Raw genomic sequence first — 26,711 nt, forward strand, 5'->3', positions numbered from 1 at the left:
AGAGCAGATGTGCCAGGGTGTGGACTGAAGGCCTGGCAGAGAGGAGCTTCCAGACTGCAGCTCAAACACCTATTGGATTGTTTCGGCTGGAGAAGTTACTGCTGATGCTTGGAGGACACATACACTGGTTTTAAAAACTAGTCTTTTAGTTTCCCTTCAAGTTTCTCTGAGATGCAAAAAGCTCAAGGTCTCCAGCTGCTTCTAGAGTCTCTTCCTCCTCCGCTGACACTCTCCTCTCCTGGCCCCTTCTCCACCTCATCTGGCTCTCCAGGGACCAGGGAGCTACCAGTGGGGATGTCAAATGAGAACTTAAGAGGTCAGGGAAGTCGGAAATAAAGGTGTGAAGGTGAGAAGGAAGAACTGTTTGAGCTTCAAGACAGGAGCCTCCTGGGTTCCTGCTAGACCAATCTGCAGCTTTTGCAAACAGTCAGAATGTCTTCAGCGCCCCACTGCGGAATTCAGAGCTCAGCTTGTCACAATTGTTAACACTTTCTTTGACCAACCTCTTTATGTTTGACAATTTTTTTTTTCTCTCTCTCTTCTGCTCCTCTCTCTTGCCACTGGGAAGGTTCCAGAACAACCTTGGTTTTAGGGAGTCCCCTCACGCCTCTTGGCGTGCAGAAGTGGGGGAAAGAGTCTCTGAGCTAGCCAGCTTGCAGGGTGAGTAGGTTTCCAGGCTTCGGGAGCTGGGCGTGGGGAGTGGAGATGGTCAGGAACGATTTTGGAGGTCCCTATGGGTCATCTGGAAAGTTAACCACGCTTCAGGTTCTAGGCTGATGACAATGACCATCTTTCCAAGGCTGCTGGCCTGGAAGTTGTGGAGGTCGTGGAGCAGCTGAGCCTTGGGCTACTCTGGAGGTCGCCAGTTTCCTAGAGGGCGCAGAGGTCCTTAAGCCGGAGGTGCTTCGTCCACGAGGGACCCTGGGTCTGGCGAGAGCCAGCCCGTGGCCGGGAGCCGGGTGCTCCTGCAGCCTCCGGGAGCCCTCCCACTCTTGCCAACTTTCCCGGCCCCGGGGCCGGAGGAGGGCGCCTTTCCTGTCGGGTCGCGCGCGATACTTAAGGCAGCTCGGCTGGGCCGGCAATCATCATTCGGAGCGCACGGCAGCACCGTGGAGGTAGCGCTCGCTCGGCGGCGGGGAGCCGGTGGAGGGGCATGGAACCGCCGCGGGCCTGCTGAGCACCGGAGCGCTGGCAGCCAGGGGCACGGTGAGCGCATCCAAGGGGCGGGCGCCTCTTGCCGCGCCATGGGAACCCTGGGGCTCCGGGTGGCCAGGGCCGGGGCCACTCTATGCTTTCCCGCGGCGGACCCTGCAGCACGTTCCCCACTGAACCCTCCTCCCTTTCTTCCAACATCCTGGGCTCCCGCAGCCTCTCCTCCCTTCTTCCCTTGCGGCTCTTGTTTTGTGAATGAATTAGGAAGGGGGAGGGCGCGGTGCGGGGCACGCGGCTAGAGTGCCCCTCCCCCCACATAAGCCCGCAGGGGCTTCGCACCTGCTGGACACCAAGATCTCCAGCAATTTGGTCCCCATAGCAAATGTCTGTGAGGGAGCTCCCCTTCCTTTCTGGCTCAGCGGGGTCCAAGGGCGCCTAGGCGCAGGCGGAGGGGCCCCAGCGGCTAGTGCAAGTTTCTGTACCGGCCGCGCGTGGGCCCGGCTACAGGGCGCACCTGTCAGTGGGAGAGGCGCTGCGAGCATTGCAGCCCCTCAAAGTTTCCGGGCTAGGTAGGGAGGTGCGCGCCCTTGCATGGGTTTTTCTTTCCTTCCTTCTGTTGTAGGGACATCGATTTTGTAAAGCGCCCCAGCTTCTTGCCCTTGAACCCGACTGCCTGAGCTGAGCTTTCTTCAGGTCTGTTTTGAGGGGATGAGGGAAGCCGCCCAGGGTATAAGATCACACTCTAGTCAACCGGCTTGGGGAAATACAGTCCCCTCTCTGGGCAGAGGACCTGAACAAGAGCCGGCGCCAGAGCCTGACTGTACATAAGCTATCTGGTTCCAGAACCTTGTTGTGTTTTCTATGGGGAGGTGGGTACAAAGGTAGTGCTTCTTAATTCCTGAGTGGGAGGGGGTCCGGCCGCAGGGTGGAGGGGACCGGCAACTGCAGGTTGCTGCCTTTGTTTGCAGGCACTCTTTCGCCAAGGTACCTGGGCCCCTGGGAAGATGAATAGGGAAGGCCTGGGCTGGCAGTTATTTCTTGGGTTTTCTGTTCCTTCCCGGCTGGGTCATGGGGAACCGGCACGTGGGTGTGGCCATGTGGCCTTAGCCAGCCGGGTGAAGCTCAAGCCGGGTGCGGAGCATGGCGAGAGAGCTTCCGTAGCTGCCTTGGACCTGACCGGACAGCCTCTGCAACTGCACCGAGGCGGGGCGCCAGGGCGCAGGTTGCTGGGCTGGCCACAGCACCTCCAATCCCTTCCCAGAACGAGGCAGGCAGTGGTGCCCGCAGCGTCCCCCATGCCTCAGCTCTAGAGCGGGGACCAGGCAGGAGACATAGGCCTGGGGCTCCTGAGTTGGGTGTATGCAGGGAGGGCTGGGAGTCCTACAGAGAGGAAGCATGCGGCGGCTCCCTGGGCTGGTAGGGCAGAGAGCCCAGAAGCCAGGCTTCCCGGAGATGCCAAGCTGCCAGGAGCTCTTTCCAATCTACATTGCTGGAAAAATGCTTTTGCGGATTTAAGCAGTGACTGTCCTTTCCTCATCCATGCTATGTGAGGGGTGTCCCTGGCAGCAAAGTCTGTTTCTGTTGGGATAGGGGACTGACTGGTTTCAGGGAGACCAGAGTTGAAACAGGCTTGGAAGTGGGAGGTCATTGTTTGAGACAAGGGAGGAAACAGATTCTCCAGATGGGACAGGTGCGGAAGAGACTGGGGTGGAGGGCAGCCTCTCATTACCCCTATGCTTCATACCCTCTCCCACCTGGGAAGCCTTTGAGAACTAATGTGCATCCGTTTTCAGGAAGATTACTGAGATCTGAGAAGCAAGATTAGCTGAAGAGCTTCACTCACTAGCGCCTCTCATAGGGACAGGGACACAAAGTCTTTGGGCAAGGTCAGGTAGCCAGGAAGCAATGGAGCTTGTCCAACCCTTGATCTCTGATGCCAAGTCCTGGGCTCCTCTCATTAATCCACAGCTGTTCCCAACAGGGCAGGTGCTAGGAACCCCAACTTAGTTACAAATGGGAATCTGCATTGTTTGTCCCAGTGGCTGCTGGGCAGGGAACATGCTGGAGCGCCTACCAGGGCACTAGGACCAAGGGGGTGGGGCTCCCCAGCAGCCGTCTCTGCAGTGCCTGCTACAGTTCCCTAGGCTCTCAGTTCTGAGCTTTGCAGCAGGGCTGCCTGCACCCCAACTCTGACCTCCCCGTCTCCTGTCAGCCAGTTTTCCTCTTGGCCTTTTCTCCTGCCTCTCAAGTAAGTAAAGAAAATAAGCAAAAGCAAACACTGGGCAGTTTCTTATGGAGTAAGTGGTAGAAAGGGAAATTATTTGTGTCTGTCTGCCTCATGTCCCTTTTTCTGTTCCCTGCATTCTCCATGGACCTTTTGCTGTGCTGCTACAGAGAACCAGTCCCCTTCCCAGAGTACACTCACCCTCTAGAGGCGGTGGCTGTAGGCCCTGGGCTGCCACTTGACCCCTCTTTTCCCACACTGCCTAGAAAGCTGTCTCCTCTGGGTCCAGTGTCCCACTAGAGCTTATGTATTAAAAGCTTTGGGTCAGGAAGGTCACTGTCTACTATATCCCAGGGGACTAGCCTATCCTAGCCATTGGTCTGCCTATGAACAATGCTATTCTACTTCCCTTACATGTCACCTATTTGCTCCTGAACATGCTGTGAGGTTAGTAGTATAATACATTCTACAGGTCAAATAGCTGAAAAGGGAGTGGATCGGGCAGAAAAGGTCCAACTGGGACCCAAACCCCAGCAGTTTAGCCTCCGAGTTTCCAGTCTAAGCCAAGTTCACTTTATTTTTTGTTTTGTTCTTTGAAACAGGGTTTCTCTGGCTGTCCTAGACTCACTTTGTAGACCAGGCTGGCCTCAAACTCAGAGATCCACCTGCCTCTGCCTCCTGAGTGCTGGGATTAAAGACATGCGCCACCATGCCTGGCTTGTAATAATGGATTTAATTGTCCTGGATCTATCTCTGAGAATGATCTAGCGCCTTTGATGGGAAATGCTGCCCCTGCCTGACCCACACTGTCTCTTACCTTCTGTTCTCAGATGCCGGTGCAGCTGACTACAGCCCTGCGTGTGGTGGGCACCAGTCTGTTTGCCCTGGTGGTGCTGGGGGGCATCCTGGCAGCCTATGTGACAGGCTACCAGTTCATCCACACAGAAAAGCACTACCTGTCCTTTGGCCTTTACGGTGCCATCCTGGGTCTACATCTGCTCATCCAGAGCCTGTTTGCCTTCCTGGAGCACCGTCGCATGCGCAGGGCAGGGCGCCCACTGAAGCTGCACTGCTCTCAGAGGCGGCGTTCAGTGGCACTGTGCATCGCTGCCTACCAAGAGGACCCCGAGTACTTGCGCAAGTGTCTGCGCTCGGCTCAGCGCATCGCCTTCCCAAACCTCAAGGTGGTCATGGTCGTGGATGGCAACCGCCAGGAAGATGCCTACATGCTGGACATCTTCCATGAGGTGCTAGGTGGCACAGAGCAAGCTGGCTTCTTTGTGTGGCGTAGCAATTTCCATGAGGCAGGTGAAGGAGAGACAGAGGCCAGCCTGCAGGAAGGCATGGAGCGTGTGCGAGCCGTGGTGTGGGCCAGCACCTTCTCATGCATTATGCAGAAGTGGGGAGGCAAGCGAGAGGTCATGTATACAGCATTCAAGGCCCTTGGCAACTCAGTGGACTACATCCAGGTAAGACTCCCTCTCTAGGAGTGTGTGCACATGGCACATGTGGGTGGCTGGGCATACTCTCCTCCAGCAACTTTAAATCTGGTGTAGGTCTTGGAGGAAGCCATTCCTCCTCTTCCCTAAACAAGACATAATAGTTCTGAAGAAGCACCGGGGTTGACCAAACCTCTGAACTGGTTCCCATGACAATAGCAGCAAAAGGTACACAGCACTGACTTCACACCAGCTACTGCAGGGTGCTTCAAACAGCCACTCTAACCCTTCCAATACCTCTGCAGGTGAGCACTGCTTTGAGCTCACAGAAAGAAGGTAAAACAGAAGTTAACTTGTCTAACATCAAACAGCTAGCAATAGTGCAGACCGGAATGTCAGCCAGGCAGCCTATTCAAGGTCTGCTTTTAACCCTTGTGTCTCACTACTGACAACAGGGTGACTAAAACACCATAAAGAAGTCTGAGGGGAGGGGGCGATGGAGAGATGGCTCAGAGGTTAAAGTCATTGACTGCTCCTCCAGAGGTCTTGAGTTCAGTTCCCAGCAATCACATGGTGGCTCACAACCATCTATAATGTGGTCTGATGCCCTCTTCTGGCCTGCAGGTGTACACGCAAGCAGAGCACTGTATACAAAATAATAAGTTAAAAAAGAAAAAAGAAGTCTGAGAGGGCACTAGACATAGGGCTCAGCAGTTAAGCACTGCCTATTCTAAGTGGACCCACCTTCCATTCCCAGAACCACCCAGGGCAGCCAACAACCTCTGTAACTTAAGTTAAGTTCCTGAGGACCCAACACCTTCTTTACATCCTTTGCAGGCAATGCATGCATGCGATGCAGACTTACATGTAGACAGCACACCCATACCCATAAGAAAATCTTTTAAAAATGTAAGTGTAGAGTTAAAACGATGCTGCTAAAAACCATTCCACTGGTTTGAGTTAGGACCACAAAGTCCCTTCATCCTAGCGTTAAATTCATGTCTGACACGACGGCAGCTGGAGGGCCTCAGGTATGGGAATGACCAATTTCCTTTTTTCCAGTGTTGGCACAGCTGGAACTCTAAACAGACCCTGCCCAGATCCTGACCAAGTGGTCACTGGCACCTGCCTGGAAATTCTATTAGATTGGCAATGTTTACATAGCTTAAAATTTCAAACAACAAACCAGAAAGAAGAAAAAAGATTTAAAGGTATACATCTCAGTACCAACTAGAAACAGGCAACACAGCAGTTCGGGTTCTGGACCAGAATTCCTTACAGCTCTTATGACTTCTATACTCACCAAAGAGCTTTGCCAACTGCTCACAGACCCCTCAAAGAGCCATAGCCACTGTGCACTGACTGTCTTCATCTTCAATCCTTGAATACTATTAAGTTTGGGGACATTTTTATTTGGGGGGGGGTGTTTTAAAGTTATCCTTGTGTAAGAATTGACCTGTTTGTCTTGCCCTTACTCCAGGGACCCAGGCATGTAAGGAGGATGTGCCTAGAAGGCTTTTTGATTTTGCAGTTTCTCTAGGGCTTTGGGTCTTTGTGAAACTCCCTTAGAACCCAGCAACTCAGGCAATAGTCACTCTGTCACTCCAAGGAATCAGCCATTCGCTGAGCATAGGAGCCGACCAAGCATGCTTTGCTTTTCCTGGTCACCTGTATTCTAGAGGACCCTCACACACACTGCCACTTGAGCCATGCTCACTCTTGATGGTCCTAAGCCACTACCTAAGGCAGGTCTGGGCTACAGCCAGCCTTCCAAGAGGCCTGCTAAAGATATATCTGCCCCACTGTAGGAAAAAACCTTGCCCAGCCAGTGGGAAACCCAGGTAGACATTCTTCTTCCTTCCCTAGCTCTGCATAGGGAGGACCTCCCTGGAGCGAAGGGACATGAAGAATGGGTTAGAACTGGCCACCAAGCCCAAACCAGCACCATTGAGAAGTTGGCCTTTAAACTGAGGAGGCTCCCTGAGTCTGGCTGGAAGCTCTCTGGGACCTTCCTTCATCATTTCGAGGAGGATGTAAGGAAGTCTGGTGGGAAGGACAGCGGAAGCAGAACTGGTGCTGATGGCTATGCCATTTCCCCTCAGCCTCTGCTGCTGCTTTGTGCTACCCTGTCTTCTAACATGAAGACAAACAGGAAGACCCAGGTGTCAGAGGCAGCCTTCTTGCTGGCTAATGGGCTCTTTCCCAGCACTTTTATTTAATTTTGGTTCTGGGAATTTAACTGAGGGCCTCATGCCAGCAACTTTAGTAAAAGCTTCAATGGAACAGAATTTGAGTTCATCTGCTCTTGAGAACAGTCCACAGAGCCCAGTTAGGGGGTTAGTAAGCCAGTTTCCTTTCCAATGGAATGCCAAGGGTATTTCAGTAACTTTAAAAAGCAGACAAAAAAGGCTGGTCATGGTGGCTCACACTTTTGTTGTTGTTTTGTTTTTTTTGGTTTTTCGAGACAGGGTTTCTCTGTGTATCTATCCTGGACTCCCTTTGTAGACCAGGCTGGCCTGGATCTCAGAGATCTGCCTGCTTCTGCCTGCTGGGCTTAAAGGTGTGCACACTATGCCCGGCTACAATCCACACTCTTGTCCTGAGGCCCCTCGGTTCTTTTATGGTAAATGCTGCTGTTTAACCTTCCTTATCCCAGTTAAAGTTTCTCCACTTCTCTATAGTAATTACAGAAACTGGCTTTATGAAGCCCTGAACCTCTTTTCCGGCATAGAGGGTATAAAACCTGTCTTAAATATCAAAGTCTCTAAAGAAAAACTGAGCTTAACTTATATACGGCTGGATCGGCTGGACAGCACAAATAAGGGTATTAAATTGAGGACCTAGGAAGACAATAAAGCTCAAAGAGGGTGGCTCACACTTTTAATCTCAGCATTCAGGAGGCAGAAGTAAGCAGATCTCTGTGAGTTCAAGGCCAGCATGGTCTACAATAGCATTCCACAACAGCCAGGGCTACACAGGGAGCCCTTGTCTCAAGGGAGAGGGAGAGGAAGGGAGGGAGAACGCGAGAGCGGGTGGACTCATTCTTATCACAAGGCTGTAGGTTCATCAGAAGGCCAGGGGTTGAAATGAGAAAACTGTTAACTGGATCACCTGTGGCTTTGTCCTTAGCCTTGTGGTCCCTGAACTGCCAGCTGTCCGTTTCCCGATTTCCCTTGTTTTCCCTCCTCCCTTTCTATCTAGCACAGAGCTGTCTGCTGGAAGTGATTGGGGGAGTGGTCACACTTCTCAGGCAGTGAGCAGTTTCCTGAAGTCAAGTGGGAGGGTGTGTGTACAGGCGTGAGATGCTAACAGTGCATTCACCTGCAGGTGTGTGACTCTGACACTGTACTGGACCCAGCCTGTACCATTGAGATGCTTCGAGTCTTGGAAGAAGATCCCCAAGTAGGGGGTGTTGGAGGAGATGTCCAAGTAAGAAGTAACCAGGGGTTCCCTGGGGGTTGTGGCTGGACTTTTCTGTTTCCAAACCCAGTGGGGTATGCCTGGGAAATGAATCTCTTGATTTATTAGTATCTGGGAGCTCTTTCCCTGATAGTTTCTCTGATTTTCAAGGGGTTCACTTCACTGATTGTCCAACTCATTTTCTGCTCTTCTTGAACTTAAGGGGAGGGGGGCTGGGTAGGGCACAGGTGTTAAGATCACTGCTGCTCTTGCAGATGGCCCTGGTTCAATCTCCAGCATCTACATGGTGGCTCACAACCTGCCATAACTGCAATTCTAGGGGATCTGGTGCCCTCTTCTGGCCTCCATGGACACAGGCGCTGGTGATGCACAGACATGCAGCAATACCACACATAAGTTAAATTAAAAAAAAAATTTTTTTTTTTGAAAACCCAATGGATTTGGAAGGACATAGGATTTCCCCACTATAGGTCTCAGAAAGTACTTCTTTTGTTGTTGTTGGGTTTTTTTTTTTTTTTTTTTTTTCAGACAGTGTTTCTCTGTGTAGCCCTGGATGTCCTGGACTACTCATTTTGTAGACCAGGCTGGCCTCAAACGCCTGCTTCTGCCTCCTGAGTACTGGGATTACAGATGTGCGCCACTGCGCACTTCTTTTTGACTTGACTGTGTAGCAGGTAGCTCTCAAGTTAGTTCCTCACAAAGTGCAGCTTTAGGGAACTCAGGCTAACGAGCTGTAGGCAGTGTTTAAGCACACAGAGCCAGACCTTTTATTTTTGTTTTGCCAGAGGACACTGTAGGCAATGTCATGCCCTAACCACCAAAGACGACAGAGTGGTTTTGGCTTTTGCGTCTTTCTCAAGCCCTTCCCTCTCCCACTACCAGTGGCTCTCCTAAGCCAAGGCACCAACTCCTGGAGCCTTCACTGGGACTCAGTGCAGGTGCCAGTGTAGAGGGGGAGCTGGTGCTGGAGAGTAAGGTTTTAGATAGCCACCCTAAGCTTCTGATTCCTCAGGTCTAGTGAGTGTAGAACTAATCTGAGGAATCTGAGCAGTAGGCTATAGAACTCAGGGTAGAAAGGCCATAGATGAACACAGCATCTCCATTCCCTTACAGATCCTCAACAAATATGATTCCTGGATCTCTTTCCTGAGCAGTGTGAGATACTGGATGGCCTTCAATGTGGAGCGGGCCTGCCAGTCCTACTTTGGCTGTGTGCAATGTATTAGTGGGCCTTTGGGCATGTACCGCAACAGCCTCCTCCAGCAGTTCCTTGAGGACTGGTACCATCAGAAGTTCCTAGGCAGTAAGTGCAGTTTTGGGGATGATCGGCACCTTACCAACCGAGTCCTGAGTCTTGGCTACCGGACTAAGTATACAGCACGCTCTAAGTGCCTCACAGAGACCCCCACTAAGTACCTTCGATGGCTCAATCAGCAGACCCGCTGGAGCAAGTCTTACTTCCGGGAATGGCTCTATAATTCTCTGTGGTTCCATAAGCACCACCTCTGGATGACCTACGAATCAGTGGTCACAGGCTTTTTCCCATTCTTCCTCATTGCCACAGTCATACAACTGTTCTACCGTGGCCGCATCTGGAACATTCTCCTCTTCCTGCTGACGGTGCAGCTGGTGGGTATTATCAAGGCTACATATGCCTGCTTCCTCCGAGGCAATGCAGAAATGATCTTCATGTCCCTCTACTCCCTTCTCTATATGTCCAGCCTCCTGCCAGCCAAGATCTTTGCCATCGCTACAATCAACAAGTCTGGCTGGGGTACTTCTGGCCGAAAAACCATTGTGGTGAACTTCATTGGCCTAATCCCAGTGTCCATCTGGGTGGCAGTTCTTCTAGGGGGGTTAGCCTACACAGCTTATTGCCAGGACCTGTTCAGTGAGACTGAGCTAGCCTTCCTGGTCTCGGGGGCCATCCTGTACGGCTGCTACTGGGTGGCCCTCCTCATGCTGTATCTGGCCATCATTGCCCGGAGGTGCGGAAAGAAGCCAGAACAGTATAGCCTGGCTTTTGCAGAAGTGTAATATAACCCCCAGAGCAAAGTGGGAAAAGTGCAATGGGCAAGGGGGGGAAGGGGAATGGAAAAGACAGGGTGGGAGGGAGGAGGGAGTGAGTGTTGTGTTCTAGTTTCATGGCTGAAAGGACAAACTTGAAAAGAATGGTGACTGTGGTGTGGCCTGGGTAGCTCTGCTTAGCAGAAGCATGGCACGAATTCTTCAGGCTCAGGGCAGATGTTTCCAGGCTGCTTGTCTGCTTGCCCTTGCACAGGCAGTGAACTGAGAGAAGATTTGACTTCCTTCTGGGAACTATCGAGAACCCAGAAGTGTGCTAAACCAAGTGCTCAATTCCATCCTGTGGCAACTTCTGGTACAGAAGCCTGTAAGAAAGTGTCCTCCTAGTCCAGCTGAACATGACCAGGTGTAAGAGAAGTTCCTGTCAAGTCTGGCCAGCTGCTGTCCCCTTTCCCCAACCTCCAATTAGCCATCGATGCATCAAGATTGTGCCTGAGATAACAAGGCTGGGAAGCCTGACCTTTGGTCAAAAAACAGGGTCTAAGAAATGGTGCTTTATGTAATATACCCAACTCCACTCCACATCAAAATATCGCAGGGATGAGCCAAGTCACCCAGAGTAAATACTCAGTTTGTTTTTTTTGTTTTGTTCTTTGGGTTTTGTTTTTTTTTTTTTTTGGTGCATACTAAGAAGGAATGTTTGGCCAGGTGTTGTGGTACACACTTGTAATCCTGGCATTTGGAAGGAAGATGTAAGAGACCAGAGGTTCAAGGCCAGGCTGGGCGACATGAGATCCTGTCTCTCTCATACACAACTAGTTTGACGGGAGGAACAAAAATTGTTGTGGTGCTAAAAACCGGGGAGGCCTTGGACTGAATGTGTTCCAAACTGAAAACTGCTCGGACTTTTACAAAGATCCCAAACTTGTCACAAGACTTTGCTGGACAGACCAAATGTCTTAGCCATATTCCAGGAAGCTCAAACCCCAATAAGATGAGAAGTCGTAGTTGTTTCGGCTCATTTATACCTGAACTCCTCTCAAATTCAGTTCTAATCCGAGACTCGACGTCCTAGATGCTATTTCATTTTCTTCAAAGGCACATAGTTCTAGTTCTTCGCTGTTGTTTTCTAGTGGGGGGTGCAGCAGTCACCTCTTCATTTTCACGGGTTTCTTCTTCACATGGTAGAGAACAGACTCTCACAAGACCTACAAGGCCGCCCCGCCTACACGCTCGGAAGTACCAACAGCCTCTCATCATATTGCTCGTGGCCTTGGCCCTGGTCAGCACACTGGCAGCTCTTTAGCATGTGACTTTCGTGACAATCATCCCCAATGGAAATGTCCTGGTGTTGTGCAAATGAGCCCTCCAATCCACGGTGGTCATCTTTGAGACCATGCATTCCCAGTGGCTTCTCAAGGCACTCTACGGCCACGTAGTGGCTGCTTCTCCACTTGCTGCTTCGTCCAGAAACCAAACTAGGAGCTGGCCCCGGTGCACCAGCCTTCAGTCCTCACACCCCTCACAGCTGCTTGACTTTCCTGTTTCTTTTGAGGAGTTATGAGAAGCTTTTGTATTGTTTTGAAACCAAGACCAGACTCCACTTTGGATTTGAAACCTGAGATCATGACTAAGCCTTTGACTTTAGGGGTTGTTCATACTTTTGCCAAACATTTGTTCTCAGAGGGGCCAACACTGAGGTGGAGACTAGTGTACACATGTGCTTCCTACAAAGGAATCAAGTGCACTCTGAACCATGAACGGGCAATCCATGCTATTTCCCTTCTCATGAACTCAAGGGTTTTCTAGGTGTAGCTGACAGTTGCCACAGCACAGACCTCAAGTCCAACCTATGGTGGTTGGGAAGCAGCAGCCATTTGTTAAAGATGGTTGCTCTGGGTCCTTCTGCTAAGAAGTGAACTGTTTTGAGCACCACAATGGAGGCACTCCAGCCAGCCAGTCAACGCAGTGCTCACACTTGACTAAGGGCTTGTTTTTCTTCAGCTTTTACTTGAAGGTTAGTATGGGACAATGGACTCTAGATGAAAACTGGTTGTCCTACCATGAGCTCTTCTGCCTTGCACTGTGGTCAACTCTCCTCAGATTAAAGACGCAGGTACAGTACTGAGCTTACAACACTTGACCTCGATTGGATTTTGTAATTTATTTTCTAAGTTTTTCAGCAGCAAAACTAAACTGAGTCTACAGCTGTATCCCTGTTTCTTGCGAGGGAAAAGCCTTTATACAATAGATTCATTTTGGTTTTTTCCTCATTGACAATTTCAGTCTCTTTTGTATTATTTCTACAATACTTTGTAAACATATTTATTTTTACCTGTTTTTTAAGATAAGGAGGGGACTTTTTTTTAACATTAAGGATGGGAGGGATTCAGAAGGGAGGTGGCTTTACTTGGAGGTAATGATCATATCATGCTTTTGATGCAGCCCTGAGCACAAATGCACAGGCCATTGGCCTCCAGTCACAGTGCACAGAGGTATGCAGCTGGAGCCCACCTGTTTTAGATAAACTTTTTTATCTACTGCTCTACCTTCACCTTGTCCATGCCCTTCAAATGGAAGAAGCAGCATGGCTGCCTGAAAACCTCCTCTGAGTTTCTTATCTAGCCCATTCATGTATAGAACTTCAACATCAGACTTAAAACTTGATGTTTAGATGAAGCCATGGCAGTCTTGCTCTCTGTACTTCATGGTCATCTTGCTCTTTCTGTTGTACATGGCTACGGGTGACTACATGCTAGAGCCATGTTCTGTTCTGCAGTGTCCTGCAATGGAGCTTATGACCAGCCTTTTAGAAGCTCCTTGTCCAGGAGTGATGGAGGAAGTTGAGAAAGAACTCTTGTTGCTACTTATGCAGGCTGACCATGTTCCAGCTAATTTCCCTGGTTTATTTAGAAAGTATTCTGACTGAGGATGTGGTCCTTATTTGACTCAAAGTCCAGGTTACCAGACAAGTAATAGGTGGGAATTCCCCACAAAGTACAATAGAACTCTACCAGACCTTTTCTCAAGATGATCCTTCTCCTGTTTTACAATCTTTCTCCCTGTTTTACAGTTGTAGTATTTGCAGGTGCCATAACTAATGTCCTCTCACCCACCCCACCCCGAGCTGCTCTGCCTAGTCCTTCTGTTCCTCTGGGACTCTGACAGCAGAGCTCCAACACTGTCAGCCACCTTGCTGATGTCCATGTTCTCCACTCCAGCATCATCTAGTGGGGATACAGGCTAAAGATACTGGCTTCTCTTCCTCGAGGACCACCTCGTCTCCACATTGCTTATCATTATGAAACCTAAGTCCCCCTTTTGAGTCTAATGCTTAAGAGGCTATAATGTCATCTTCCAGCACTACTATCTCCTTAAGGACTTTCTTCCCCTTCTGCTTAGTTGTCTTAAAAAGTTACCATCTTGGCCGGGCGTGGTGGCGCACGCCTTTAATCCCAGCACTCTGGAGGCAGAGGCAGGCGGATCGCTGTGAGTTCGAGGCCAGCCTGGTCTACAAAGTGAGTCCAGGACGGCCAAGGCTACACAGAGAAACCCTGTCTCGAAAAAAAAAAAAGTTACCATCTCTTTGAGTGTGAGGTACGTAGAGGTGAGCTGAGGCCCTGCTGAACTTGTAAATGTAGGTTGACCTAGTATCACCTAGTTCAATATTGAAGTGTCAAGCCAGTTCCTCTAGACTTCCCCATATTTGGCTAGCAAAAAGCAAAGATTTGCTGTGCCATGACTGTCTGCCTAAGGCAGCTGTTAGGGGCACCTCCACAGCCCCACATTATTCTTGGCCAACTTTTTATCCACCAGCTTCACATTCAGCCATAGCACATCCTTCTCTTGCAGGACTCCTTTCGTCCTTAAAGATCAGTCTCCTTGGGATTAATGGCGTCTAATCCCAGCACTTGGGAGGCAGAGGCAGGCGGATCACTGTGAGTTCGAGGCCAGCCTGGTCTACAAATTTAGTCCAGGACAGCCAAGGCTACACAGAGAAACCCTGTCTCAAAAAGCAAACAAAAAGGGATTTAATGGCGCCTTCCTCAGTGAGGTCCTACAGGTCTCAGGCACCGTACACTCCTCTATCCAAACTACTCCACAAGTGTGCTGATGCCTAACTCCTAGTCCACCTCATCCAACAGCTTGGTCCTCTTCTGTCAAGTCCTTCTGTAGCTCCTCACTATCCAGCTGTGTTGTTCCCAAGGCAGGGGTCATTCTCCCCCAACTCCTGGCTCAGGAGTGCCTTCCTTGTAGCTCTTTTCCAAAGGCCATGGAGGTTGGTACTGGCTGTTGTTGTAAGCCCCTCTTTATTAACACTGACCTTCAAGAGTTTCAGTGCTGAGTAAGGGCATATCCTGAGCCAATGGGTCCCAGTGGCCATCTCACTTTCTAGCTTCTCCACTGCTCAGAGTACTGTGCAGTGCCATTAAGGACCCAAGTTTCCATCCCCCTGACCCAACTCCACCTCTGTTCACTACAGGTGCCATTCTGGTGCTGTTCTTTGTACTAATGTTGCTGACACAGCTTGATGGTGCCGCTGTGTCAGCGACCAGTGGTCCTTGTTACCTGTCTCTCAGAGGAGATTGATAACCCCCTAGTGCTAAGTTGGCCCCACTGGGCTGCCACCAAGCCCTGACAACACAAAATGCAAATAATTTCAGGTGACAAGGTAGCCACCATCCTGTTGCTGGCAACCATGAACGACTGCTTCTGGCATTGTCATTTTCATTGTCCTTATTAGATTGGCTTTTTTATTGTTTTTAGGTCAAGAAATTTTTATTGGACTTATCAAAATAAAAATTCTTACATACTGCTGGTGTGTCCATTGCTATGACAAAGTACCAAAGTAAGCTTTAAGGAGGAAGGTTCATTATAGCTCACATTTTTGGTCTCCTATCAATTGACTCCATAGCTGGGCACATGGTGAGGCAGAATATCATAGACGGGAGCTGGTGCTTAAGCAAAGCTACTCACCTAGAAGCTGCAGGGAAGCAGAGAGCGAGAGGAAGCCAGGGACAAAATATACCAGTCAAGTCCATGGCCTCAGTAACTAACTCTTTAGGTGTGCTTTGCCTCCCAAAGTCTGCACCATTTCCCAATTAAGCCTCTTAAAGCATGACTCCACCAACAGAGCTGCTTCTCCACTGATGTTCAAGAGCCACCTGGACCAGAGAGCTGCACAGGGGACCAAGCCTTCAACACATGACTATTGGAGGTAAAGTTCAGATCTAAAACAAAACAGCTGGGACCTTAGAACTATGTCCTCTTGGACTTATGAAACCTAGTTCTTTAGTTTAAAAATGACTAGGGGTAGAAATGGTATCAGTGTAATTCAAAAGCAGAATAAGAGGCTAGCAAGATGGCCCAGGAGGACAAGGGACCAACTACCAAGCCTCACGACGACCCGAGTTCAATCCTTGGGATCCATGTGGTAGAAAAAGACCACTGTCCCACCCCCAATTGTCTAACTTCCATATGTGACATCACCAGTATGAATGTACACACATGACTCAAAAATTTTAAATGTTGATTGAAAAAAATTTCAAAAGTAGGGCAGGGTGTCACAATGTCCTCAGTTTGGGAAACTAAGCTGCTTAGGCCACCCTGACACTGCACATGCAGGATGACTTGCTTTCTATTGTATAAGCAAGTCTCACAGTCTTCAAAGTATTCTACAACCTAGAAACACAAGAACGAGTGAAGACTAACCAAAGCTTGTTCCCTCAAATGCAAGCATACTGAATGGCAGGTGATACAGAGTGTTGTCAAAACCAAAACAAAGACAAGCAGAGAGTAAATTTACCTGCTGTGGAACAGAGAACAGAATGGAATGACAACAGCCCTCTCATCCCATTTATTAAAGAAACAGTAAGAAAAGATACAATGCAGGAAAAACACCAACCATCCTTCACATCAGGCTGAACAAAGCACAGTGATTCTCCCTTTCATCCCTCCACCCCCACCCTAATCCCCCAAATCCCGTCCATATCAGTTTAAGTTTTGAGGTTCTTTGATTGGGAGTACCAGTGGAGAGGGAGCTGGATGATCGAAGCAACCTTAACTCTGGCCACCTCTAAGTCCCAGGAGAAAGCAGCTGCAGGCCCCGTCAAGCAGAAACGGGTGGTGGGTCTGTGGGTGCCCACCTTCCATTCTGTGTTCAAGCCCCCAGGGAAGGTCTGGCAGTAGAACACACCCAGGTCAGAGTTCCTGAAGCGCTCACCAGTGCAGCATCACTAGACAGCAAGTGAGCCCACTCTCCAGTGGTAAGCGGGGGAATTAGGACCTGCAGGCCAACATATCCCTGAGGAAGAGTCCAGGAGAACAATTCAAGAAACTAGTAAGAAACAAGGGGCAGAAAGCCGTGGGAGAAAAGCACAGCAGGCTTCCAGAAGGCCAGAGATCCTTTTTTCTTGAGGCCAGGATCATCCCTATCTGCCATAGTCCGTGTCTCACAAATAACATTTTGCCTTCAGTCCAGAAAAAAGCAGAGGAAAAAGAAGGCTCTTTTGAACTTGAGCCCCAGCTATGTTCTTCAGACTGTAGCTCCATATCTACTCTTTTATCTAAGAGACAGCCCTAGCCCAGAACCACGGTGCTTGAAAAACAAAGTGGCCCTGGAAGAAAAATGGCATTTAAGGGGGTAGCATTCCATTTGGGTACATTGCAGCCATTGGACCCCCTGGTCTGGGGAAAGCAGCTGGATTTGAGCCAGGAAGGCTGCCTACCCTAGGAAATGGGACCAAAGTCTTGGTTATAGGGCCATTCATCCTTGGAAAAGAAGCTGGGTTAAGACCCAGGGTCCCTGTTGGCCTTGCAAAAGCGGGGTTGATACTCATAGGGCCTGCTGGAGAAGAACCCAGGTGCCCAGCAGCTGACCTGGGGAAAGCAACTTGACCAGGGCCTAATGGACCAGCAGACCTCGGGAAGGCGGCTGGACTTGGACCCTGCAAGCCGGTGGCCCTTGGGAAGTTAGCTGGGTTGGGGCCTAGTGGCCCAGAGGCTCTTGGGAAAATTGCTGGATTTGAGCCCTGGAGGCCAGCAGACCTCTGAAAGGTACCTGGATTTGAGGCCAATGTGCCAGAAGACTGAGAGAAGGCAGTTGGGTTCAGTCCTCCTGATCCTGACCCTCTTGGGAAGGCTCCAGCATTTACCCCCATGGGGCCACCTGGCCTTGAAAAATGAGCTGAATTAGGGCCCATGGGACCAGGAGCCCTTGACATGGAAGAGGGATTTGGCCCTGGAAGGCCAATGCCTCGGGAGCTAGGACCTGTGTTTGGGCCTATGGGGCCAGGTACTCTTGTCATGGTGGGTGGATTTGTGCCCATGTTTCCAGAAGCCTGTGAAAAAGCAGCTGAATTTGCTCCTAAAAGACCTGCTGCCCTTAGAATGGGGGCAAGATCTAAGCCTTGAGGTCCAGCCATTCTTAAATTAAGACCAGATCCTGTACCCAAGAGGCCACCTGCTCTGGTATCCAGATTTGGGCCTGGGCCTAGGCCACTAGCTCTTGGGTTGGGCCCAAGGCCTGGACCTAAGCCACATGCTCGTGGGTTGGGCCCCAGGCCTGAGCCTGGAAACATACCCGATCTAGGAGCCGGGTTTGTACCTAAAAAGCTTGACCTCATATTAGGACTTGGTCCAGGGCCCAGGCCAACTGGCCTAGGATTGGGAGGACCAGTTCCAGAGGACAAAACACCTGCTCTCAGGTTGGGTCCACATCCAGGGCCCATGGGGCCACCACCTCTAGGGTCAGGACTGGCTCCTAGAAGTCCACCTGCCCTTGGGTTGGCCATAGGACCAGGACCAGGAAGCCCTCCTAATCTGGGGTTAGACATAGGCCCTGGGCCTGGAAGAGTCCCTGTTCTAGGGTTTAAACCTGGTCCTGGTCCCAAAAGGCCACCTGGCCTTGGGAAGGAAACTGCACCTGTGCCAGTGGGATTCATCCCTCTTGGAAAAGAAGCCATGCTTGGGTCACGAGCACCAGCAGGAAAATGTGCTGGATTCGATCCCAATGAGCCTGATGTACTTGGAAAAGGAGCTGGATTCCTCGGAAATGGAGCCAGGTTTCCACCAAGAGAACCTGCTGCCATAAGAAAAGGATCTGAGTTCACACCCATTGGGTGGCCTGTGCTCATGACAGGCCCTCCCTGTGGTCCCAGGGAGCCGTCTAGCCGTCCTCGAGGTGGCAATGGAGCACGAGTCCAAGGAGTTGGCCGCTCTCTAGGGAAAATCCGGGGTTCTTTCATACTTTCTTGGGGACGTTGGTGATAATAGGCTTGGGGCGAGTTTTGAAAAGGATCTTGTTCTTGATGAGTGCTGTCACCAAGTACCGGGTGCCAGTCTCTCGACCAAGCTCGTCACAGTCCTGCTCGCCAGGAGTGTGTTTGACAAGGACTGCGAAAGGTTTCTCCAGGTGGATGATCTTCCCATACAGGATATGATGCCCCACGATCAGCACAGGGATTCCCTTTGGCAGAACAAGAAGGAGATGCCTGAGGATGAGGGCAAGGCCATTCCTCTCAGGTGCCTTTTAAAGCTGCTCTTGGCAGCAATGCTGGCACCTCCAGTCCCCGGTCTGGCTCCATCACTGTTAAAACACCACATTGGGCAATCCACCCTTGTGCCCTTTTTATTCTTTCTAGCCCCACGTGAGGAGCATTTCTACTTATAGGACCCTTACAGATTCCCCAAGGCTCCATTTCCCTGCTATTGTAGAAGTTGGGGGGACAGCAAGCAAACAGTACTGCAGACTGGCTAAGCCTCACACAACAAACCTGAGGACAGTCCTCACGCTAGGTCCTGGGAGCACCACCTTGGTGTAGCTTGCTTTACTGAGGCTTAAGGCAGGGAAAGAAAAGCCCCCTCACCTCAGTGGTGTAATGTAGGTCTCCCAGGAGGTTTCCAGCTAATCCAGTGCTGTAGCGAGCCTCGATCTCCCCCTGTAGCTCCATCAGCACCCATTCTGCCAGGCCTCCAGCCCCCGTACTGCAAGCAAAGGGCTGGCGGTTACAATATTTTTGAGCGGTGAAGGATGAGTAGTGTCCTATACCTACACCACCACTAGAGGCCCAAGGGAACTCTTGGCTGAATACAAGTGGTTAGGAAACTGGGCAGTTCTGGGAACTGAAACAGAGATCTTAGGAGAATACTTATGTGAGAGGTACCTGAGAACCCTGAGTCTTCCAGGAGAGTGTGAGACCAGCATAGCCCTGGACATTTACGCTGAGTCAAATCTTAAAATGTACTCACCTGGAAATGACAATTTGCACCATGAGCCTTCCTTCTTTAAAAAGGCAACGGAAAAACTAGAAAAAATGAAAACACCTTTTAGGACAGCAATAATTACAGCTAATATTTATCCCTTAACTTTAAGACAGGATCTCTAGCCCAGGCTGCCCTTGAATCCCTATGTAGCTGAGGATGACCTTGATTTCCCAATTCTTCTGCCTCCACCTCCAGCTTACCTGTTGCTAGGGACCCAACCCAGGGCTTCACACACGCTAGGCCAACATTCTACCAACTGAGTTTTAGATTCTCAGTGCCATGTGTGGCATGTACTTAGAATTCTAAGTGCTTTTAGACCTGTTACTCTATTGCCCTAGCAATGTCAAAAGGGCTAGGCTTTCTTGCTGATTCTGAATTTAAAGATTACAGCTATTAATGGCAATCCTTGGAACAGTGATAAGCTGGTTTCTCTTTCTTTCTTTTTCTTCCTTTTTTGTTTTGTTTTGTTTTTTGTTTTTGAGACAGGGTTTCACTATGTAACTGGCTGTTCTGGAACTATGTAGACCAGACTGGCCTCAAACTCAGAGATCCATTTGCCTCTGTCTCTGCCTAATGAGTTGTATGCTTAAAGGCATGTGCCACCACCTCTGGTAGTAAGCTGATTTCTGGTAGTAAGCTCAACTACACTGATCACCTTTAACTTAGATGTGTGGGGTGTGGCGATGGTGGTTGGTGAAATTCCTGTACTTTCACATTACACAACAGCGCCACCAGGTGGCAACTTGGAAAACCGTAAAAGCATGAAGCTATCTGGCTTCAATTGCCCTTATGTCTGCCATTCATTGAGAGAGAGGCAGGCTAAGATTGGGTTGGGGGACCAAAACCAGAGTTTCTGGTTGTCTTTTGAGTAAGACGATATACAGAGTGTTACCATCCGTGGCATAAAAAGTAAACAGGTTTTATACTGTACTCAAACTCAGCAAATTACTAATCAGGATTTTTTTTCTTCTGTTTTTTGGTTTGTTTGGTTTTTTTCCTGTTTAAGCCAAGGTCTTGCAACACAACCAAGGCTGGCCTGGGACTCAGTATGGTATACTCCTACCTTATCCTCCACAGAAGTAGGACTACAGCATGCCATGCAACAGGCGTCTTCACGGGCTATTGTCACTGTGGACCTCCAGTAGGAGTATATTATGACAGAACCTCTCTCCAGAGCACCAAACACACTGGGTCTGCAGTTAATATATCTGGTTCTTTACTATGCACATGTGTACATGGTATCTCAACCCACATGGCAACTCAGATAATAAGCACTTATTGCTTATTATTGCAGGTAAGGCTACTGGGTCATATACACATAAAAATCACGTATTCATATATGGTACACACTCAACTAGAGTACAGATAGTAAAGCCAAGACAGGAAACTGGGCCATCTAGTTACTTAATTTTCCCTTCCCAAAGGAAGGGACCAAGTGCCACCAAGAACAAAAAGGAATCAAGAAACTAGGCAGCCAGTGGCAAGTACTGTTCACAACAGCAAGAGCACCAAGCCTAGAACTTCGAATACATTAGGCCTCTGTACCCAAACAGGTCGTGGACCCACTAAGAAAAGGCTTTGAAGGCAAAGATCTTTGTATATGTAACAAGACTATTCAAAGAACCTATTCTGAGTAGTTTTTTGAGTCAAGGTCCATCTTTGAACTTGAAATCCTTCTGTTTCAATCTCCTGAATACTGGATTAAAGATACGCAGCACCAGGCCCTGCTTCCAAAGCACTTCTAAAGTGAAAGAATCCAAGTTCAGAAGGCTGAAGTTCAGGCCCCGGCTTGTAAAGCGAAAAGCTACTGCATGACGACGCACGGGTCGCTGAATGACGAGGGCCAACTCCTGCATTGTGACTCTAAATTAGTGTGCCGACTAAACAGTACACATGCAAGACCCTTTAGACCCGTCCTACTGAGAACAGCTCATTTTTTTAGATTGTGAAGCAATTCAGCATTTTGACAGTCTAATTTTTACTATAATTCATAAAGTATGCAATGCCCAGGCTGTGAAAGGCTGCACAGACCAAGTTCTTTCCATTACGCTTTTTTTGACTGATGATGTAGTTGGGATAGGGTGAGTATATGCTGCAACAAAATAAAGTGCTCTAAGGAAAGCAATGGGCAAGTCACATATGATATTCTAAGCACAGGAAAGAAGAGAAAAACCTTCTTCCTGGGTCTGGGGAGATGGTTCAGTAATGCAAGTATGAACGCCACCTGAGTTCCAATCTCCAGCACCCATGAAAACACTAAGCATACAGGGTTAGCACCTGCACCTGCAGTGGCCTTATGACGCAAGGCAAAAGAGAATCCTTGAAAGCTTAAAGGTGTGCAGTGGGAACACCCAAGACTCAAGACAGAAGGCAAGGACTCACGTCTAATGTTGTGCTCCATATACACATGCAGACATACAGCATACACACCTACTAAATACACCTCCTGAAACCTAATTTCTATCTTCGTGTGTTTTTATCCACAGGAATGAGATAGGTTAGAGATAACGTGGATGCAAGGCATTTTCAGTGCATTCTTTACTTCCTGGACAGTCTCATATCAGAATAAGAATTCACAATGGACTAGGAAAAGCAGACATCTGACCTCTGAGCCAGGGTGGCACTTGCATACCTACCCATGCAGCTGTAATCGAAAATATCCATCTTTATATACAGATGCAGGAGGCCTTGCCCGACTTATTTCTATTAATACTGGTAAACATCTGACAATGCCAGATGGAAAATAGTAATTTTGTGGCCCACAGCCTGGCCATTCTGATGCTGTGCCACATCAATCCTGTAAAATTTGTCTTATACTGACTCTAACTGGAAGGTTTACGTTTATATAAAAAGCAGCTCTGTGTCAGTCTAGCATACAGGTACCTGCATATTAATATGATTGTATTTATGTCATTTGTGTATGTGAGGGTATATTTACATGTAAGAAACATTGGGGAGTGCTTAAATTCTCTTTAGTAAACTTGAAAATTCTACTTTCAGGCCTTAAAATTTCCTGTAGCATCTAAATTCTAGTACTCCTTTTCTTGCTCCTTGAGATTACTAGACAACTGTCTATAGGGCTAGATTAAGTATTGATCTGAGGACATAACTGATGGAGTAGGACCATGTATTACAGTTAGCATACAGTTTTATTTAAAAGGCCATGAAAGGCCAGATATGGTGGTGTGTGCCTGCAAGCCCAGCACTTGTTAGGCCGAAGCAGGAGGACTGAGTTCCTACCAGCTACACAGTAAGACCCTGTCTCTAAAAACAAAGATGGACATGAGAGCAATCATCTTAATCTGTACCTATCTCCTCGTGAATAGACAGGAGGAAAGAAAGGCCGAACAAGAGATGGAGGCCAAGGATAGTATAAGCAGAACACCTATAATTGAAACCATGAAATGCTTCCAAATATGAAAAAATCAAAACACAGTATTAGGGTGCAGGTCTCAAATTTCAGTATTTTTCAGTTCTATCAGCTCAGGGATGCTCATATGCTAAACCTATGCAAATATTCCAATGTCTGAAGCACTTTTCGGGTGAACGTTGAATGCAGCTTAACCTGTAACAAGCCGAATTCTGTCAGTAGTTAACAAAAAACAAAAATATTACAACAAAAAATTCTCTGTATAGCATCAATTTATGCGTCTTCAGTCTCACTTCATTCTAACACTAAGAGACTACCACAATTTCTTGGTTGGCCTAAGATGTGGCTTGTTTACAAAGCAGTACAGTGTTACAATACAAAGAGCTCACACCAATTATATTTATGGAACATTTACTGGATTACCTCATTTCATCCTGACAAGCAGCTGTAGTGAGGCATGGTCATCACACTCCTTTACAGATAAGGAACAGGTTTAACAGCTAAAGGCTAAGCAACTGGTCACATGACTAATAAATAGTAAAGTTAGATGTGGCCTTTAACCACTCCAAAGTATGGTCCTTCTGTGGTTCTCACCAGCCCCTCCTCATATAGAACATCTCTGAGCTCCAGCTGCCTTGCAGTTGGTCTCATTCTCCTACACAACCTGCAGGCAACCTTGTACCTTGCTCTGAAAGTAGCTAATAATCCAAGCTAATACATAAAGGAGTTAACAATAGGCTAGCTATTACCTTACCTATGTTTAGGTTTTTGATACCTCTAAAAGTCAAATTCAATGCCACCTTAAGGATTCAAAATGATACCTAAACCCTCTGGCCCTCAGTGAGGAAAAGCCACAGGACTGGGGACTTTTTTTTTTTTTTTTTTTTTTTTTTTTTTTTGGGCCATGGTTCACTTTAATTCTCATCCTCTGCTTTCTAAATCATTACATATGAAAGGATTACTGATGTCTTAGAGAACAGCCTAACCAATGACCCTCATAATAAGTATATGTACCTAATCATACAAATAGAAAAACAAAGGATTGTGACTCAATAATTTGACCTAATGACACAAAATTTTCTAAAACTAAATGTTTTATACATGACTATTATGTCAGCCTGGTCTATAAATGGAGTTCCAGGACAGCCAGGGATATACAAAGAAACCCTGTCACAAAAGAAAAAAAAAATCCATTATAATGTATCTAAACATTTTGTTAGCTTTTGCAGCTGAGGATTGAACCAATGTACAAGATAGACCTAGCTCTACCAGTATTTTTTAGATAATTTAAAGGGGAATCTGTTCTAATTTTTAAAAAACATTTTAAAATTCATTTCTGTAAAAATTAGGATTAAAGCTGGGCGTGGTGGCACGCCTTTAATCCCAGCACTCGAGAGGCAGAGGCAGGGGGATCGCTGTGAGTTTGAGGCCAGCCTGGTCTACATAGTGAGTCCAGGACAGCCAAGGCTACATGGTGAAACCCTGCCTCCAAAAACAAACAAACAAAAAACAAAAAACAAACAAAAATTAGGATTAAATTGCCTAGCCATTTTAAAGTAAAAATTAAATCAATTTTTTTTCTCTTTTTCTTTTTTGGTTTTTCGAGACAGGGTCTCTCAGTGTAGCCTTGGCTGTCCTGGACTCACTTTGTAGACCAGGCTGGCCTCGAACTCACAGCGATCCCTCTGCCTCCCGAGTGCTGGAATTAAAGGCGTGGGCCACCACGCCCGGCCCTAAATCAATCTTTAAAATGGACAAAAAAGCCTACATAAAACATTCATTAGGTCATCAAAATCACCCGTTACTGGAGAACAGTTCAAACACTATACTCAGGGTTAGCAAACTGCTTCAGGGATTAAGCTCTTGGAGGTCCTTTCTCTAAATATGACAACTATTTCTCTATGTGCTTTCCTGCCAAATGAACAACCTCGGGAAGTTTTATATATGACTGAATACAAATCATTTTTATTACCAGTGTCGTGGTGGTTGTGTCACTCAAGGGGATGTTTGACACTAATTTCTATGGAGACTTTTTCTCTTGACAGGGTTGTTACTAAGCCTAAACCACTTTACAAGAGACACTTGCTCCCCTCCAGAAAGGGGCTGTGGAGGGGAGATGGAAATGAATGCTTCCAAACTGTTCACCGTGAAGAATGTTTTCAAAACGTGTTTAGATACCACGCATACACGTGGTACGTTCCCATCACGTGGTAGGATTCCTCCATTGGAGGGAATCAATTACTGTTATTTGTAGACAATGGGTAGAAAAGATGGCTTCGGTTGGTGTGAGTTACTCCGGCATTCTCCATCTTCTGCTACTCTGCCACCCCATCTCACCCTTTCTTCCTCTTCCTGGCATCACAGCCTCCTCCTCCCAACCCTTGCTGGCCGCGCGGCAGTTGGGGAGGAGGTCACCTCTTTGCTGGATTCTTCTCCCATTTTCTACCTCTTCCACCCTTGGAAGCCCCCCTCCCCACTATTTCAGCCAGACAAACTCTTTCTACTTGTAACCCCACCCACTTTCTCGAATTCCTCTTCCCCGTTTCTCCAACTGCCTTCAAACTAGCCCAGACTACTATTGGAACCGTTTTACCAAGATATTTAACCCTCCATCTACCGCCCTAAGAAACCATCCCCGCTTTCCTCCACAGCTCCCAAGGGTCTCCAAATCCCTCACCCTCCTCCCTAAGAATCCTCTTTCAACTATACCTTCCTCTCTGCTCAACGCTATCTAAAATTGTTCCCAGTACCCGTTCTCTAGGACACCACCCTCCTCAACTCTCCGATTCACTTCACCCACAAAGCACCACCCCTTCAAATAATGTCTCCAAGCAGCTTCCTCTCCCCCCCCCCCGACCATGATTTAAAATAAATGTCCCCTGGAACAAGCCTCACATTTCTGTCAGTTCCGCCCCAACCCCCCATTTAAGCCTCCTGCTTGCCATTCCCGCTACTTTCTGGGTTCCAAGTCCACTCGACTCCAGCAGGCCGCCCGACCCGGGGCTCAGCCCCTTTCCCAGCACGTACCTCGAGGATCCGGCCCGCGCCGCCCCCTGCTTCCTCCTCCGCCCGCGCTCCGCCAGCCTTTTCGCCCTTCTCCCACTCCACCCAGCTCGCTCGCTCCCTTCCTTCTGTCCTTGCACCGCTCCCCGTGCCCAAGCTCCCCCGGCTCGCATAGGGGCTTAGCCTCGGCCGCCTCGGCCCTCGCGGCCCTCGCAGCCCTCACGCTCCCCTAGCCCGGCATGCGCCCCTCCCCCGCCCGCTCCCCGCCCCTCCGCTCGCCATTCTTCTCCCGGAGCCGCGCGCCCCGCCCGGCCCCGGCTCCCTAGCTGGCCGCTCCCTCCGCGCTCTCGCCCCGGTCCCCGCCTCTGGTCTCATTCCCCGCAGCCTCCCGCACCCCCCGCCCGCGGCCTAACCTGCAATGGCGGCCGCCGAGCGCGGCGCCGCGCGGCCAACGGGCGACAACCGAACCTCCCGCCGCCGTCGCCGCCGCCGCGAGCATTGCCTGCGCACTTCCGGCCTCGCGCCGCCTAGTACTTCCGGGACAGGGCTGGAGAGCGCGCGCGCACGTGGGGCCGGGGCGGAGAGAGGCGAGGTCCCGGCTAGCGAGTGCCGGTCGGTAGGTGAGTTCAGGGAGAGCCTCCCGGGCCGGCTGAAATAGTGGGCTCGGAAGAGGTGCAGCTCACCCGGGGTCGGGGGGATCGCAGACCTTGTCAGATTCCCGGTTCTGAGACGGAGTGGAAGCTACTCCGTGGACCTGGAAGAGAGCCGGGGTGTCGGACACCTCTCGCTCTTTAGTCACTCTTCAGAACCTGCC

The 26,711-nt window shown here is 49.1% G+C and overlaps 4 protein-coding genes across 4 annotated transcripts in view; 2 read left to right on the forward strand and 2 right to left on the reverse strand.

The window, feature by feature from the left end:
• Positions 1 to 766: 766 nt before the first annotated feature.
• Positions 767 to 10,307, forward strand: Has3 (hyaluronan synthase 3). Its single transcript, XM_051168998.1, has 4 exons — positions 767 to 1,206; positions 4,207 to 4,845; positions 8,143 to 8,244; positions 9,349 to 10,307. Exons 2-4 carry the CDS (start codon positions 4,207 to 4,209, stop codon positions 10,270 to 10,272), a joined length of 1,665 nt encoding a protein of 554 aa, XP_051024955.1. The 5' UTR covers positions 767 to 1,206; the 3' UTR covers positions 10,273 to 10,307.
• A 6,168-nt stretch (positions 10,308 to 16,475) lies between these two features.
• Positions 16,476 to 18,506, reverse strand: Derpc (DERPC proline and glycine rich nuclear protein). The gene has a single exon (XM_051168585.1). The coding sequence runs from the start codon at positions 18,504 to 18,506 to the stop codon at positions 16,896 to 16,898; it is 1,611 nt and encodes a 536-aa protein (XP_051024542.1). The 3' UTR covers positions 16,476 to 16,895.
• On the reverse strand, positions 18,394 to 26,393 carry Chtf8 (chromosome transmission fidelity factor 8). Its single transcript, XM_051168586.1, has 4 exons — positions 26,311 to 26,393; positions 19,510 to 19,565; positions 19,128 to 19,245; positions 18,394 to 18,727 (listed from the first exon to the last, which is right to left on the reverse strand). Exons 2-4 carry the CDS (start codon positions 19,530 to 19,532, stop codon positions 18,503 to 18,505), a joined length of 366 nt encoding a protein of 121 aa, XP_051024543.1. The 5' UTR covers positions 19,533 to 19,565; positions 26,311 to 26,393; the 3' UTR covers positions 18,394 to 18,502.
• A 33-nt stretch (positions 26,394 to 26,426) lies between these two features.
• Positions 26,427 to 26,711, forward strand: part of Utp4 (UTP4 small subunit processome component) — a 29,703-nt gene continuing 29,418 nt past the window's right edge. Inside the window, exon 1 of the mRNA XM_051168897.1 lies at positions 26,427 to 26,517. The gene's annotated coding sequence lies outside the window, so the exon portion shown is untranslated. The remainder of the gene's footprint in view (positions 26,518 to 26,711) is intronic.

Source organism: Acomys russatus, chromosome 26 (assembly GCF_903995435.1).
Source record: "Acomys russatus chromosome 26, mAcoRus1.1, whole genome shotgun sequence".
Taxonomy (NCBI): Eukaryota; Metazoa; Chordata; class Mammalia; order Rodentia; family Muridae; genus Acomys; species Acomys russatus.

Bases quoted from the DNA above. Each gene is read 5' to 3' on its own strand.
- Has3 (XM_051168998.1), top strand. From the start codon at position 4,207: ATGCCGGTGCAGCTGACTACAGCCCTGCGTGTGGTGGGCACCAGTCTG. The intron at 4,846-8,142 runs GTAAGACTCCCT...ATTCACCTGCAG, and splicing joins ACTCAGTGGACTACATCCAG to GTGTGTGACTCTGACACTGT. The intron at 8,245-9,348 runs GTAAGAAGTAAC...ATTCCCTTACAG, and splicing joins GTGTTGGAGGAGATGTCCAA to ATCCTCAACAAATATGATTC.
- Derpc (XM_051168585.1), bottom strand. From the start codon at position 18,506: ATGAAAGAACCCCGGATTTTCCCTAGAGAGCGGCCAACTCCTTGGACT.
- Chtf8 (XM_051168586.1), bottom strand. From the start codon at position 19,532: ATGGTGCAAATTGTCATTTCCAG. The intron at 19,246-19,509 runs GTGAGTACATTT...CTTTGCTTGCAG, and splicing joins GTGCAAATTGTCATTTCCAG to TACGGGGGCTGGAGGCCTGG. The intron at 18,728-19,127 runs GTGAGGGGGCTT...GTTCTGCCAAAG, and splicing joins ACCTACATTACACCACTGAG to GGAATCCCTGTGCTGATCGT.